Source organism: Onychomys torridus, chromosome 7, assembly GCF_903995425.1.
Source record: "Onychomys torridus chromosome 7, mOncTor1.1, whole genome shotgun sequence".
NCBI lineage: Eukaryota > Metazoa > Chordata > Mammalia > Rodentia > Cricetidae > Onychomys > Onychomys torridus.
The window spans coordinates 14,064,917-14,082,391 of NC_050449.1; the positions used below are offsets into that span (position 1 = coordinate 14,064,917).

Below are 17,475 nucleotides of genomic sequence, written 5' to 3' on the forward strand. Positions count from 1 at the left end.
AACTAAGCTCTGGTGGGTATAAGCTGCACAAATGGAAGAGTAAAAGTCTAGGGGTCAGATAGAAAGGAGATCAGAAGTACATGTGGCTTGCTGAGCAGCAATAAAGGTAAGCAGCCTGTAATGCTTAATCTTGGCTGTCAGGTTGATGGGATTTGGAATAACCTGTGAGATTACACATGGGCATGTGACAGCATTTCCAGAGGAGTTTAATTGAACAGGGAAGATGCCTGTGGGTAGTACATTCCATGGCTTTAGGCCCTGAAGTGAATAAAAAGAAGTGAGCACCAGCATTACTGTCTCTCTGCCCATGTCTTCTGTGCCAGGAAGAAATATATCTTTTCTCAAACCCTGAGCCAAAATTTACTTTCCATTCCTTAAGTTGTATTTGTTAGGTGTGTTGTCTCAGCAGAAGAAAAATGGCGAATACTCATCTCTCACCATTAACATAGAGACTGTCCTGATCCAAAGTGTAGGGGCCCAGCTGGGTGACACCACAGGTCAGCTTCCTCAGCTCCAAGTACAGTTGCTCTCTGGCCAGGCCATGACCTATGTGGTCAGGGTGATACGTGCAAACTGTGTCCACTCCAGTGGCTTCTCCATCCTTCCTGGGACTGGGGAGAGAGAGTAAAATGATAATCATAAATTGTCTTGAGAAGTATTGGAGTAACATAGGAAGAGGCCATCAGGAATAAGGGGTCTCGTATAGAGGCAGGTATCTAGGCTTAGCAGAGACTAAGAGATTATGAATATTCACCCCTAAACCAGACGCTTTTAGTATCCCCTTTTTACACTCAAGGCCTGGACAACACTGAATACATAGAGAAAGAAAGTAACAACATCCTCAACAAAGAAGTTGAGGATGAGTCCTATAAAATTCTATCTTCTGGACACGACATGGCTACTATACTCATGAATTCACAGTAGCTGTTTACTTGTTCAAGAGAAGAATCAAGTCAAGAAAATTTCTAGCATATATGAGGCTCTTACCCCATTCCTCTGGAACTATTAGCAGTTAATAGCTGCTGGGTAAGAGAGAATACTTTTTATATACATACTACTTTATTATTTCTTTGAGAATTTCATACATGCATACAATGTGTTTTGATTATACCTTCCACTCTTCCCTCAAGTTCTTCCAGATCTACCCCTCCCTCTGCCTTCTCCCAATTTCATATCCTCTTTTTTCTATACCCCACTGAATATATGCTGCTCAGATAGTCATAGGTATCGGATCATCCACTGTAATGGAAGAAAACTCTCCTCCACTAGAATCCATTGATGGTCAATAGCTTCTCAACTAGGGGTTGGGGGCTCATTAACCCCTTACCACTCCATTCTAGAATATTAATGTTTGTAATAACAGCTACTATGAGTGCATGAGTGCCACACTCTGATCATATCTATAAGCTGGATATCTGGCTTTGACAATTTTTCTGCCCCTTCTTCCACAATGGGTCATTGAGCCTTGGGAGAAGGGAGTATGACATAGATGGCCAATTTGTGGCTGAGCACTCCACAGACATTTATTCTCAGTGCTTTGGCCAGTTGTGAGTTTCTGCATAAACAGCTATTTATTGCACAAGACTTCTTTGGTGAGATCTGAGGGTTGAATTCATCCATGGATATGAAGATATGGACTTAGAGGACAGTTGGATTTCATGTGTATCCATCAAAATAATAGTTGCAAGTTACCTTGGAGCCTATGAGCTACCAACCATGGGCACTTGTTCAGATTTACAATGCATGTGTTTCCTCCAGCAGAGATGGCCTTAAATCCAACCACAAAGTGACTGGTTACACACTTCTGAGAAGCTTTTTTTTTTTTTTTTTTTTTTTTTTTTTTTTTTAGGGAATTTGCATTGGTAGGTTTCCAATGCTCCAGTAGATCACCTTTCCCCCATGCACATATGACCAACACTAATAGGACTTAATAAGTTATCCAAGTAAAGAAGAGGTGGAGTTTTCAGGGATATGTGTTAGGGGAAGTAAGGAGGACTTGAATGGGGTAAATGGGAGGTAGATATGATAGTTCAAGAAGAAAGAATAAATAAAAAAAATTATTTATTTCAAAAAATCCAGACCTTGATCCTTTATACACATTGACATCATAGTTTGGGACTGTGAGAAGAGTGAAGAATACTTTTGAAATAGTAAGATTCAAACTCTAGTGCTCATGGCAGGGGTACAGTAGAGCACATGATTGAGGCAGATGAAGAATTGGGACTGGGGACGCAAGCAAGTATAGAAGATGTCTTTCTTTCTAACCTGCAAAAAGATGTTAACATCCAATAGAACTACTTCCCCTTGAGCCTAGGGAAGGCAAGCAAGGAGAATGAAGAAAAAGTAGTATAAACTTGTATAACTGTTATGGAATATTATTTTAACTATGTTAAGATGTGTTACATTTATTTATGCTGCATTTGTTTAATGATGTAAAGGTGTATTGGTTTTGTTTATGCTGCATTTGTTTAATTATGTAAAGATGTGTTGCTCTTTCACCTTGCCTGCCTAAGGTACCTGACTGATCTAAAAAAGTTGAATGGCAAATAGCTAGGCAGGAAAAGGATAGGCAGGGATGGCAGGCAGAGAGAGTATGTCAGAGGGAGAGTCTAGGCTTGGGGGGAGGAGAGAACAAGGAAGAAAGAGGGACCAGGCAGCCGGACACAGAGTAGGAAATACAGAATGAAAAAAAGGTAAAAATCCCCATGGCAAAATGTAGATAAAGAGAAACAGGTTAAAATGAGTTATAAGAGCCAGCTGCCACAAGCATAAGGTAAGGCCAAGAATTCATAACTAATAATAAGTTTTTGTGTCATGATTTAGGAGCTTGTTGGTGGCCTACAACAACATCTCATACATATAACCATTATAGAAATCAGTATAAAAGGGCTTCTCAAAAAAATTAAAATAAAACTTCCACATGACCAAGCATCACAACTCCTGAACATATAGCTAAATGACTCTCTATATTGCCATAGAGATACTCATTCATGTTTTTTAATTCTCTATTTACAACAGCAAGGAAATAGACTAACCTAGATGTCCACAAACAAATGAATAAATAATGAAAGTGTTGTAACTATTTTCAATGAAACTTTATCCATCCACAAAGAAAAATGAATTTTGAATGCAAACATAAGAAATTAGAAAATATTACATTAAGTAATATGACATAAGCTCAGAAACACAAGCATTTGTTTTGTCTGAAATTTCTGATCCTAGCATCTGATTTTTATATATGCATTTTATGTGAGAGTGAGTTTGTCTAGAAGCCAGGAAACCATGAGAGGGTGGAGAAAATGGCTTTAAGTGAATGGGATGAGGATGGTAATAGGCTACATGTGATATAGAAGTGGAGGGGAAAGAGTGAGTGTGGAAGTGTTTAAGCAAGAAGGGAAGGGAGATGGGGGAGAAGAAAGGGGAAGTGTCAATCAAAACTAAGTATGTATAAAAATGCTATAAGATAGCCTGCTACTTTGTAAGCTAATTAAATTTTTTTTTTTTTTTTTTTTTTTTGAGGCAGGGTTTCTCTGTGTACCCCTGGTTGTCCTAGAACTCACTCAGTAGACCAGGCTGGCCTTGAATTTAGAGTCTCACCTGCCTCTGCCTCCTAAGTGTAGGAATTAAAGGCATGGACCACCACCACTCAGCCATTTCTTTTTATTGGGGGCTGAAGTTATAGCTCAGTGGTTTTTGAGCTTGGTAAAGACTTGTTTGAGTTGAGTTCCTAGCACATGTATCTACTTCCTGTAACTCCAGCTCCAGAGAATCTATCATATTCTTTTGGCCTAGATAGGCACCTGGCACTTACATGCACATCCCCACAAACAGACACACATACATATACATAATTAAAATTCATAGAAATATTTTTTAATTAAAAAATATACCTGGCCTATGAAATTCTAAGACTCTAAGACTAGATAGTTATAATTTCCTCAATTATGATAAAAGATAAGTTAGATATAAAACCTTAGACTCACAAATATAAGATAGATAGGATATCTTCTTTAATATTGTAACTGTAATTCTTGCTTGATAATTGTTTTGTTATATGTAATTTTACTATGTAAAAGTTAAAACCTTGCTTTTTAAAAAAAAAAGAAAAGGGGAAGTGCTGTGTATATCACTCTGTATAAGCCAGTGGCCAGGCAGGAAGTATAGGCGGGACAAGAGAGAAGAGAATTCTGGGAAGTAAAAGCTGCGGCAAGGAGAGATATACTGCCAGCCACTACCATGACAAGGAAGATGTAAGTTAATGGTAAGCCATGAGCCACGTGGCAAAGTATAGATTAATAAAAATGGGTTAATTTAAGATAGAAAAAGTAGATAACAAGAAGCCTGCCACGGCCATACAGTTTGTAAACAATGTAAGTTTCTGTTGTTTACTTGGTTGGTTCTGAGTGTCTATGGGCCTGGCGGGTAAGAGAGATTTGTCCTGACTGTGGGCCAGGCAGGAAAACTCCAACTACACTCTTTGGGGCAGGATAAGAAGACTCCAGTAAAATGGGAAGCTTTGTAGGGAGATGGGAAATCAGAAGAGTTCTGGAGTGCACTGTCTTCTGGCCTAACTACTTCTTTGAGACAAGTTGGTGAGAAGTACAAATGCCAGAAAATTTTGAGACTGAAACTTGCATCCTCACACTATGTAGTCACACTATGTATATTTTTTTTAAATATAGATGGTGTCTGGATAGGAAAATGAAGCAACTGGTGATACACATTTGTATTTGTTGTTTTAATATTTTGTTGTATTTATTGTTATTATTTTAACTTTTAACTAAAATATTAAAGGTATTTTACTTTTTTCGAGACAGGATTTCTCTGTGTAGACCTGGCTGTTCTGGAACTCATTCTGTAGACCAGGCTAACATTGAACTTACAGAGGTCCACCTGGCTCTGCCTTCCGAGTGCTGGAATTAAAGGCCTGACTACAGATTTATTTTTATTTACGTGTGTGTGTGTGTGTGTGTGTGTGTGTGTGTGTGTGTGTGTGTGTGTGTGTGTGTGACCATTGCATTTCCTATCCATCTGTTGTTGGACACATGGGCTGGTTCCCTTTTCTTGCTATAACGAGTAGAACAGCAATAGACATGAATGTGCAAGTTAGAGATGCATTTTTTTTCTTTTTAGGGAAACCATAGAAATATAATTGAAAGTATGGAATAATGGGTCTTCTTGTGAGAGAGAGCAAAAGGAGAGAATCTGGAAAATGTACTCAAAGTTAGTGTCTTATTCTACTGGTCGACTCTGTAGGGACTTGGAACAGTTGCATGGGAAAATGGTGATATCAAGAGAAACATTTTACTGGAGCCCCCTTCTGAATACCCATCTGCACTGGGTTATTGAGAGAGAGGCAGGAGGGATGTAGGTCACATTGGTGGGCCTGGGAGCATAGGGACAACTCTGGGGTGACATTCTAAGAACTCACCTCAGCAAAGTCAGTCTGCAGCCAGCATACAAAGGGCCAATGCTGGTGTTTCTGAACAAGGGCTCAAGCTGTAGAAAATAAAGTAGTAGGTAAGACAATGGGATGGGGGACCAAAGGATAGGGCTTATTCTTTGGTGAAATGATCGTCCATTGGTGATCCAGCATGTTGGTAGACCTAAGTAGGAACCACATGAGATGACTAGTGGGATGGGGAGGGCTGAAGTTAAGTGGGCATGGGTGAGAGTTGTGGGGCTGGAGTGAGGATGGGTATGGAGATAGGCGGAGAGGCCTGGAGTATGGCAGACATGACTGAGCACAGTGAAAGTGACCAAAGAGGAGCGCTAGAGCTGGAGAATGGGGGCAAGACAAGCATGAGGTAGACAGAGCTGAAGACTGGTATGTGGGAGCATAGAGAAGGTGAGGCTGAAATGGCATAAACTGATCAGAGGTGTTTGGAGCCGGAGTTTGGTGGGAAGGATGCAGAAGGAGGTTGGAGAAAGATAGGTGGAGCCAGAAAGAAGATAGTTCTAGAGAGAGGTGTGAGGGGATGGAGTTTGGTAGGCAGACTGTGGAAGGGTGCTAGAGAAAGGTCAATGGGAATAAAGAGGATGCAGGGCTGAAATGAAGTGAATAGGACTGGAGAAAATTCATGGGACCTACTAGGCTCTGCAGGATCCTCTCTGTGGTGTTAAACTTCCTGGAGTCTGGGGGCTGCATGTCCTTCTCATAAAATAGGTTGGTGATGGTGAAGTTGAGCGTAAATAATACCAAGGGTGATTGTATAGCTATAGGGGGAGAATGAGAAGAGAAGCTTTTTGAGTCATACCTGTTAATCAACACAAAGGAAGGTAGAGCCTGAGGACATAGCCCTGACACTGGCAACATGTCACTGGAGACTACAGTGGTGAGTGAGTATCCTTGGCTGACTAACTTTGGGCAAGGCTAGAAGATCCTGTGCTTCAAGCCTAGGGGGAAAATGTGGGAGATGGCTCAGTGGGAAAGACTGCTCATTCTGCAAGCACGAGGCCATGAGCTCTGTATCCAACCAAGTACACATAGAAAAAGGGGACATGGTAGCTTATACTTGTAATCTTAGTACTGGAGGGATGAAAACATTTCGAATTTCTGGAGTTTGATAGTTGGATAACCTAGATGAGTATGTGAACTCCTGGTTCAATGAAAGACCTGCCACAAAAAAGATATGGTAAAGAATGATAGAGGAACACATGTCAAGTCAATCATTGGCCTATATGTGTATGTAAATATGTGCAAGTGTGCCAATGCAGACACATTCATTGCATATACATACAGCTCAATACCCAACCCCCAAGAAAGAATGAGAAGTTACAAAGTGTAAAAGGTACCTCTTCATTCAAGATCCTCATTAGTATTTCTATAAATTGTTCACTAGTTTCTTCCACCCATTTATCCAACTATAACTTAGTTATGTTTCTCTGTTGTCAAAAAAATATGAAAGGATACACTCAACTCCATGATATGATTTCAAGGACTTCTTAGCCTGTGTACTTGACTCCTTCCTATTCTCTTTAAATAGATATGTGGTCAGGGCCTCATGCTACTTCCAGCTGTAATATGGGGGGGATTTTAAATACTCACTGCTGGTGCTGGTTACTGCAATCTGGTGTGTGTAACCTACAGAGTGAAAATTAAAGGAAAGAGCATAAGGATTGTCACATGGAAAATGAATAAAGGATGTTCTTAGAGGGGGACAATATGGGCTTTGCTACAACAAAGTTAAGATGACCATGGCTTACCATTGACATAGAGACTATTCTGGTCCAGAGTATAGGGACCCAGTTGAGTGATGCTATGGGTGAGCTGTTCTAGTTCTGAGTATAGTTGCTCTCTGTCCAGATCAGTGCCTATGGAATATTGGTGGTAAGTGCAAACCATGTCTACTTTGGTAGCCTCTCCATTCTTCTTTGGCCTGGAAAGATCAGATAGGGAAGACAGAAATAAGTGGATTGACTAATGAAGAGTGCTGTGATTCTGGGAACATGACAGGAAATGGCTTGTGGAAATGAGAATGCTGATAGAAAGGTGAGAAACTGTATATATTTGGTGGCTATTCCATTTTTTTAGTTACTGGATGGAAGGATCCAGGAATGGAGATAACAGGGAGCATTGAGTGAGGTTCTCTGACAGCAATATGAGAAAACTGTAGAAAACTTTAGAATGCTTGAGGTGCTTGTGAACAGGACCCACCATGCTGCCTTAATTCTATGGTGGAAAATGGCCCTACTTTTACTTCCTGAACCCAGGATTCAGCAGTGCCCTGTATCTTATGATCCATTATTATCATGGCAAACCAATTATTCTCCTAAATGGAAATCTTGTCTTCTGGGATCCTTCCATGGATACCTACAAGCCTATGAAGGAAGACTCCTGTGTCTCCACATGATCCTTAATTTGTCTATAGACTGTTCAGTTTTGGCTTACCTCTCTACCTTTCACTTGCAGCTGAGTACTTCTTCCCTGCATGTACTATACCCTTTTCTAAGCTTTCTCTACCTGATTTTCTTTTTCTCTAAATTTCCTGGCCATCATATACCTGTCTTGAGGCATGAGATGCAATCTCTCATTTCCCTTTTAATTCCTATACTTCCCTAATCTCCCAGTTCTTCAATAGTTTCTCTTGGTTTCAGTTTCCCATCTACAAAATGGGCATACTGATGTTATCAATTTTTTTTTTAATCTGCAAAAGATCAAGCCAGTCACAACTTTAGTATGGATGGAGATGAGCTCATAAGGGGCCATTATTAGCTGGAGCACTATTGGTAGTTGATGGTGGTTAGAGTTCAAACTACTAAACCCAATAGATGGAGAAAGGAAAGCATTCCATGATTAAACCACATTTAAACAGTATCAACATACAAAACCAGCTCTAATGTTACAAAAGAAAAACTTCTAAAGAAGTTAACCACATATCCCCCAAAATAGGCATGATCCCTAAGGTGGAGCTATTGGGAAGTGGGGGATTGTTGACACTGAGTGAGAGCTTTTTAGATCACTGTGGGGTGTGTACTCAAGGAAACTGTAGAATTCCCGCTTGTTCCTCTTCCTCGGTTTTTCTTTTTGTCTGGACACAGTCAGTTTAGCTCTACTGCCCCTCTACAAACCAAAAGCAATGACCCATCTGATTGTGGATAGATGTGCCTCTAAAACCTTGATCAAAATTAAACTTGTCTCTTAGGTTTGTGATGTAGCTCAGTTGGTAGAGTGCTGATGTAGTGTTCATGAGACTCTGAATACCATTATTCTGTCACCATAAACACTGGTCCTGGTAGTAAACACCAGTAATCCTAGCACTTGAGGTGAAGACAAGAGAATCATAAGTTCAATTTCATGCTCAGATATGTACTGAATTTTTGCAAGTCTGGCTGTTTAAAAGATAACAACAACAAAAAGCAAACAAAAAGAGAAATCTTTGTAAGTTGATTATTTCAGAGATTTTTGTTTTGTTTTGTTTGGGTTTTGTTTTTTGTTTCTGTGACAGAAACTAATACATACTACATGGAATATTGAAGTTAAGAAGAATGAGCAAAGTATAGAATCTAGCCTAACCCAGGGGCTGCAAAAAGACTGAGACCAAAAGGAAGATCTAGCTATAGAGAAGTATGTATAGAAACTCCACCATGCCTTCCTGGGTGGTCTTCTCTATAGTCTCACCTGAGTGAGGTCAGTCTGCAACCAGAATACAGTAGGCCAACACTGGTGTTTTGGAACAAAGATCTGAGCTGTGAAGAAGAGAGAGGGTTTAGTTAAATATACAGTCTGAGTAAGGAAACAGGGAAGAGGTCAAGAGAGAAGTGTGATGCTTAAAGGAGTGGGTTGCGGAAACAGTGGGTGTACAAGTGAGGATGTAGATGAGACTGGATGGGTGAGAGAGGCAGTGGAGATGTAAACCAGTTAGAATCTGTAGCAAGGGTACTCATGAGTGTAAAAAAATGTGTGGGTGTGGACCAGTGGCAGGGCAATAAAGGTAAGTAAGCAGAGTTTAGTGGGAAGGTTGGGCAAGTGGATGATAGGACTAGAGTGAGTTGGTAGGCCCTCAGTGACTGTCATAAGAAGGGAATGAGTGGGGATAAGAGAGGTGGAAAGGATACTAGTGGGTGTAGCAAGAAAAAAGTAGGAAGGTTTGGGGTAGGTGGGCCCAGTACTGATGTGATATGAGAGATATGGGCAGATACCAGAATGAAGGACAAGAAGGGGAAGTAGGCAGTGTTACATGGAGGGAGGGGCTTTAGTGAATGGATTTGGAATCAAGACATTGGTATACCTGGAGCAGGTGGGTAGAACAACCATGAGTAGTTCAAGGGATGTGGGTATGTCACCAATGATAAAGGCAAGGAAGGTAGGCAGGGATAGAGTGGGTGGGCTACAAGTTGGTGAAGCAAGAGGTGATCAAGGCTGAAAAATGTGGGTTGGGTAAAGTGTAGCAGGACAGATGTGGTAGGTACCAGTATGGCAAGATGGGGGTCTTAGTGGGACTTTAGTGAAGGGTGGGGGAAGGGAAATGAGCAATTCATGGGCAAGCAAGAAGTGGGTGTGGTAGGAGAGGGTTGGGGGGGGCACCAGAACAAGTGACTATCAATAGGTAGGGCAAGAGGGGGTTGTGAGTGGGAAATTAGTGAGTGGGTAAGGAAAAAAGAAGGTGGTGTGGTAGGATTGGGTAGATGGGGCAACGGTGAATAGGGTAAGGGAAGTAGGCAGGTCACCAGAGGAAAAGTCAAGAGAAGTAGGTTGGGCTGAAAGGGGTGGGCAGGATACCATGGAGGGTCACAGGAGAAATATGGATAGAAACAAATGGCAGGGCAAGATAGAGAGGTAGGTGGGGCTTTGGTAAATGGGTTGGGCAACTGGGTAGTACTTGGGGATAATCTGTAGGCAGGTCAAGAAGATGTGAATAAGGCTGGAAAATGCAGGTAGCGAATCAATGAGTATTATAAAAGTAATCTGAGGGAGCATTAGTTGGTGAAGTAACACAACGGAATTTTCCCAGGGTCCTAACCTGAGGAAATCCCTCCCAGGGTCCTGGGGAAGAATGCTACATCTGGCATCGGTCTATCTGGTGGAAATAAATCTATATACACCTTGTTCTTTTGTCTGTTTACTTCATTTTTCTATAACAAACTTCTATCTATACAGCTTCATTTCTGTCCTCACATTCAGCTCCTTTCTGTATCTATTTTTTTCTGTCCCCTCATAGCCCTAGTAATAACAAAGTCCTTATGCTTTTGATCTCATCTTTGCCCTGTTCCTTTATCCTCCATCTTTCCTCCCTCTTCTCCTCTCCTGACCTGATTTACCTACAAAAAACTCTTCCTTGCTCCTTTCTCCTCAGCCTGAGCCATTCTGCCTTACCAGTTACAGAAACTCTGCCTTCTTCTTCTTTCAGGCCACAAAGCTCAACCTGGACCAGGAGTTCTGCTCCAGTCTTTACTGCACCTGGTTATGCAAAAGGCCCTATTGTCCTGAATCAATAGCTCTGCAATGCTAATAGACCTGAAGGCAAGGGATGGTCTGAGCTTCATTTGCACAAGAAACAAAGCTATGCATCTACACACCTGCTTGTCTCCTAGGCCCTGCAGGGGGGTTACCTACTGGATCAGCAGTAGATCTGAGAAGCTAAATTGTTTGACATATGGCCTAGTAATGTATGGGCACACAAGAATTTCGTAGCAGAAGATAGATGATACATATTAAAATCTAAATAACACCAAATATTCCTTGATAAATGGCTTCCTCTTGAATAACTTGTTGGTCAGTCAAGGTATAGCTTATTATATACAGCTGAATCTCTATAATATATTCTTGCTGCCCACTGCAGTAACAGAGGGACATGGATATGGATGGAGTGTGTGGACCAATCATCAGTAGCTTGAACTAGAGACAGGAGAGTTATGCTAGAAGAGGTAAAAGAGGCATCAGTGATTGGGCAAGAAGGCAGGACTGAAGTAGGTGATTTGGGGGTACCAGTGAGCCAGGCAAGGGAAAAGGGTGTGACTTGAGGGAGCAGGTGAGCCTTAAGTACCTGAGGCAAAATAGACAGAGCACCAATGAGTGTAACACAGGGAAGTATATGGCAGATGGTAATTAAAACAAGAAAGAGAAGTGGATGAGGCTTTAGTGAGTGAGTGGGACAAGCAGGTGGCAAGGATGGCTGGAGTGGGCAAGCAAAACTAAAGGTGATAGAGTGGCTGAGGCAAGGGGAGTGGGTAGGAGCTTACCAGAAGCTGCAGGACTTCCTCCACTTTGTTGAACTTGGCATATCCTGGGCCCCACATGTCCTTTGTGTAGGGTAGGTTGGTGATGGTGAAGTTAAGAGTATAAAGCATCAGAGCAGAGCTTGAAGCTGCAATTAGATTAGGAAAGAAGTTAAGTCCTGAGTCATACCAGAACTAGATTTAGGACACGATCTTTGTTCATATCACTTGGACCCATATATTCACATCTAGGGCAACAGTTCAAGATGTCTCTACCAGAATGAAAAAAGTAAAATAAAAACTTCTTTTCATTAATAGGAACAATAGTAATTAAACATTGATGGCAATTGAAATATCAATAGCAATGTGCTTTTAGCCTTGGTAAGATACCATGTTTTGCAACAGACAGCAGTTACTGTAAGAACTCTTGAGTAGTTAAAGTGCTGAGAATAACTAACTGTTCAGTGTTTGGATACAAAGAGAACATCTATATCAGCCCCTGCAAAGCTCAGGTAGTATCATAGAAAAGGGGGAGGAAAGAAGGTAAGAGAAGGATGGGGAAGAGCCCTGTGGGATACTGTCTTTAGGATACCACATAGCTGCTGTACCTAACTCACAGCTGCTCTTACTTATACAAGAGTGGGCTTAGTGAAGTTCTAACATGGATGAAGGAGGGGCTCATCGAGTTCATTCATTTCTGAGGAGCTATTAGCAGGTAATTGTCTCTGGGGGTGGTAGTACAGACATGCTTTTCAGTTGTGTGGCTACTGGTAGGTCGGATATGCCTCTATCACTGCTTTGGATTAATTATCTTCTTTTCCTGTTGATTCCCTTCATGCCACAACATAGGAGCTGTACATAGTTTTATCCATGCACCACTACCACGTTTGCTCATTGGGGCATGTGCATCAGAGGAGGAGACCATGGATGACTAGGGTACAGGGTTAATTTCTCCAAGCAGGATCAATTGTTAGCTCAGAGTAAGGCCTTGGGTCAGGGAGCTCTGATAAGAATTTCTTCTAGAGATTAAGAGCTTATAGAGCCATAAAATTGATCTGTTTTGGTATATGTGTGTGTGTGTGTGTGTGTGTGTGTGTGTGTGTGTGGTGTGGTGTGTATAGCTGTATTGTGTTTGCATATGTGGGGCATGTGTGTGTGCAGGTGCATGTACATGTATATGAGAGCCAAGGTTCATGTCAGGTGTCTTCTCCAATCATAGTCTGTCTTATATATTGAGGCAAGGTCTCTCAGAGAGAACCCAGAGCTTGTCCTTTCTGCTAGTCTGGCCTGTCTTTGCATTTTGTGGTTTGGGATTACAGGCAAGCTGCTATGTTCACCCAGATTTCATGTGGGTTCTGGGAATCCAAACCCTGGTCCTCATGCTGAAATAAGAAATATTTTACTTATTGAACCACCCTTCAGCTTTATATTTCCAAGATGACACCTGAAGAAAAAAGCAGAGACTCACCTCTGGCTTCCACAAGTGTAAGCACACAAAAGCATGTATGCATGCATTCATACACATACATGCACACACACACACACACACATACACACACACATATACATACACACTCACATAGACTTCTTGGTCATTTGGTCAAGTGGGTCAAATTAGGGGGCTAATAAAATCATGAGTTGGTGTTTTTATACAATGCTTCCTGTACAAATTTGTTCTTGGCTAACTAGTCTGCTGGCTAATAGTCTTTTAAGAGCTTGAGAAAGATTTAGAAGTCAATAGACACCTACATTAAGAAACAGACAGAGAATAGCTTTGGAGGTTGGATACTGGGATGGGTAATTCTGACAATCCTCAGACCTTTGAGCACCCTCTGTCATTCATCATAAGTCAACCTTAGGATCCTCTTGGAGATATACTCCACCCTTTATCCTGACTACAGAACTCACTGGAAGCATTTTCAGAGATAGTTTTACCTGTGAGGTTGGAGATGGGAGCTGGCATACTTGAAGAAACAATGTTCACCATAGACACTGTGGGGAAAAAGCCATCCATTTGGAGTAGAGACATAATCTATGTAGACACCAGGATGGGTATCCCAGTCTGAGTTCTGCTAGGGTTTTAAGTGATACACATCACAGGCTGGTGGTTGGGTTAAAAGTGAAATGGAGACAATAGACTATTGCTTTCTTTCATTTCAAAGGGCTGGGTATAGTGATAGATGTGGTAGAAAATTAAGGAAACTTAGAATACTCACTTCTGGGGGTGGAAGTCAGGATCTGGTGGGTGTAACCTATATAGATAAAATATAGTTTTAAAATTTAGCAGAGCTGAGGGGAAGAAGGCCTAGGAAGGGAGGGTGTGGGCTCTGCAATATAGCAAAGCCCAGGTGGCTGCTGCTCACCATTGACAGAGAGACTGTTCTGGTCCAGGATGTAGGGGCCCAGTTTGGTGACACCCTGGGTCAGACTGCTCAGCTCCCCGTATATCTGCTCATTTTCGAGCTTGTGGCCAGCAGAGTCTAGGTGGTAGGTACAGTCGGCATCCACCCCTGTGGCTGCTCCATTGTTCTCAGACCTGGGAAGGATAGATGAAGAGAATGATGTTAAGTTGATTGCCTAAGGAGGGATCCTAGGACACCTGGAACAGCACATGAAGGGTTCAGAGGAGCAGAACTGTCTGATAGAGACTTACAAAGTCAGTTGTAAATTTTCTATCATGTTGACCTCCAGTAACATGTAACTCTGAGCAGACAGTGAAACCAGATTTTTATCAATTGTAACAATCAGATAAGCAAGTGTATGTTATGGGAAAAGGAGAGGTCACAAATGAGACATTTGAAGAATAATGATTGAGTCACCAAAGGTCAAAATTAGTGAGCAGAAAGGGCATATTTGTCTTAAGAGAAATCATGTGGACCAACTTTAAACTTCATAGGAAATGTTCATTCAAAATGGATGAGCAGAAGAAGGTTCCAATTTGTTTAAGGATTGAGGAAGAAGTAGCAGGATCAGGAGAGATCTGGGTACTAGATATGGCACCCCCTGAATTCACCTGTGTATAAGACATTCAGAAGAAATGCAGGGAGAATATGAACACAATCTTTGGACTGAGGGCACTTTAGCAACTCTAGCCTGCTACTCTAAGGACTCACCTGAGCAAGGTCAGTCTGCAGCCAGAATACAATGGACCAACACTGATTTTTTTGAACAAGGGCCTGAGCTGTGGAGAAAGAGGAGAGGGATGAGGAGGAGGAATGAGGGATAGAGACAGGACAGGAGTGAGATGCACAAAGCAGGCAATGGTGAGTTGGATTTGGGTATGTGTAGTCAGGATAAGGTCAGCAGTGGCTTCTTCCAGGGGGCATTGCATGTCATGGCCAGTAGTGGGCGCTGAATGCATTGAGCAGCACTCTCACCAGGCTCTGCAGGGTTTTCTCAGTGATATTGAACTTCCTGGATCCAGGGTGACTCATGTCGTCCTCAAACTCCAGGTTAATGATGGTGAAGTTGATGCTGAAAAGCAACTGGACAGGGCCTGCTGCTGCAGAGGGGATGGAAGAAAGACACGTGCTCAGGCTATTATTTCTGTCTAGAATTCAGCATGGGGCAAGAGCTATGTGCATGTTCAACCACTAGGGGGGAGAATAAGCAGGATTGCTATACAGAGGTAACTTCACCATGAAGCAGAATGCAAGTACATCTGATCCTGCAGGTAGCTAGCAAGCCTGTAGTCACCCTTGGCTTCTGAGTTTTTATAATGTAAATCTATTTTTTCCTTTTCTTTTTTATTTTATTGTGCTGGGTTATATAAGGCCATTTTCATGCAAGCCTATGTGCTTGAAGCATATCCTTCGCTCACACAGGTCACTTCCTTCTTTTCTGCTCCTCCCTCTCCCATCTGTTCCCTAAGACAGTAACACTTCTACTTTCTTGTCATCTATTCATGCACAATTATATGTCAACGTGTATGTAATCTAAGAACCACAAATGAGAGAAAACATGATGTTTGTTTTTCTGAGACTAGCAGTTCACAATGTATGGCCAGTTACATCTGTTTCCCTATAATTGAAATAATCTGTTCTTTATTGCTAAAATGTTCCAGTGTGCATATGCAGCACATTTTCTTCACCATTCCTTTGTTGGTAGACATCAAAGTTGGTTCCAAAACTTTATCGTATAAAAAGTGCTGCATCCGGGCAGTGGTAGCACATGCCTTTAATCCCAGCACTCGGGAGGCAGAGCCAGGCGGATCTCTGTGAGTTCGAGGCCAGCCTGGTCTACAAAGTGAGTTCCAGGAAAGGCACAAAACTACACAGAGGAACCCTGTCTGGAAAAACCAAAAACAAACAAACAAACAATCAAACAAAAAACTTTGAGAAACCCTGTCTCAAAAAACCGAAAAGAAAAAAGAAACGAAAGTGCTGCCCAAACAGCAGCATGCATGTTTCTCTGCATTATGTTGACCTGGGGTTGTGAGGGTACACAGGGTCATGTGTTAGCACTAATAGAACAGCGGAAGAACGTAAAGGAAACTCCTTCAAGGTTCCATTGCACCCTTCTCAGAATGGTGGTCACCAAGAAAACAAACAGAAAATGGTGTGAGGTTGTGGACTGCTCGTTCGCTGTCATTGGGAAGTTGTGTTACACCAGCGATGGGCAAGAATAGGATGAAGGCTTCTGAAAGATAATCTACATCCTTTCTTTCAGATGCAAACACTTATTAGTAATTTAAGAAATGAGACATTAGACAATGTGTCTCCAGCCACACAATCTTTAACTGGCAGAACCCAGGCCACATAACTGTAGCAATTCTATAATTTCCAGTCATTTAATACCTGTGCCTCCTGAGTTCTTCTATTAGAATCTAATTATTTTTATCTCACCGATACTTCAGGGTTTATTATATAAATCCTACAAGAGTCAGTATAGGATAATTTTTCTTTTTTTGTGTGTATGTGTTCATGTAGGCTACAGATGTTTGTGTACACGTATATTTGGGGACCAGAGAGCATGCCTAGTGTCTTCTTCTATCATTTTTTTTTCTTTTTGAGAAAAGTTCCCTCACTGAGCATGGAACTGACTGACTTGCCCAGACTAACTGTCCAGCGGGCCTTAAACATTTTCCTGGCTTTGCTAGCATGGTGCTGCAATATCAGGTGTATGCTACCACACCCACCTTTTAAATGGGTACTACAGAGCTGAACTTGGATGCTCATGACATGTGACAAGCACTTTAATGATTGACCTATCATTCCAGTCCCAATGTGATTTTTTTTTTTCACAGCAAAACATTTTTTTTAGGAGTTCTTATACCTTGATGGCCCAGCCACAATGTGTGTGAGTCAAATAAAAAAACAAAAAAATAAAATGCCAATGGAAGCAGATGCAGAGATTCACAGCCCAGCTCCAGGCTGAGCTCTAGGATTCCAATCAATGAGAAAGATGAAGGGTTCTATGAGCAAGGGACATCTAGATCATGATGGGGAAACCTACAGAGACAACCAAACCAAACTAATAGGAACTCATGAACTTTAGACCAACAGCTGTGGAGCCTGCATGGGACTGGACTAGACCCTCTGCACAAGTGAGACAGTTGTGTAGCTTGGTCTCTTTAAGAGGCCCCTAGCAGTAGGGTCAGGATCCATCCCTTGTGCTGGAGCTGGCTTTTTGAAGCCTAATGCCTAAGGTGTGACATCTTGCACAGCCTTTTTGCAGGTGGAGGGGCTTGGGTCTGCCTCAACTGAATGTACCAGGCTCTGCTGATTCCCCATGGGAGACTTTACCTTGTCTGAGGAAGGAATGGGGGATGGGTTGGGGAGAGAAAGCTAGAGGGGCAGGAGGAGAGGAGGATCTGTG

The 17,475-nt window shown here is 41.8% G+C and overlaps 1 protein-coding gene across 1 annotated transcript in view; it reads right to left on the reverse strand.

Annotated features, from left to right (window-relative positions):
- Muc16 (mucin 16, cell surface associated) overlaps nucleotides 1–17,475 on the reverse strand; it is a 197,643-nt gene that overhangs the window by 80,119 nt on the left and 100,049 nt on the right. Inside the window, 11 exon segments of the mRNA XM_036192391.1 lie at nucleotides 439–611; nucleotides 5,432–5,499; nucleotides 6,092–6,216; nucleotides 7,049–7,084; nucleotides 7,207–7,379; nucleotides 9,122–9,189; nucleotides 11,683–11,807; nucleotides 13,875–13,910; nucleotides 14,022–14,194; nucleotides 14,772–14,839; nucleotides 15,036–15,160. Coding sequence (XP_036048284.1) covers nucleotides 439–611; nucleotides 5,432–5,499; nucleotides 6,092–6,216; nucleotides 7,049–7,084; nucleotides 7,207–7,379; nucleotides 9,122–9,189; nucleotides 11,683–11,807; nucleotides 13,875–13,910; nucleotides 14,022–14,194; nucleotides 14,772–14,839; nucleotides 15,036–15,160 — 1,170 coding nt within the window.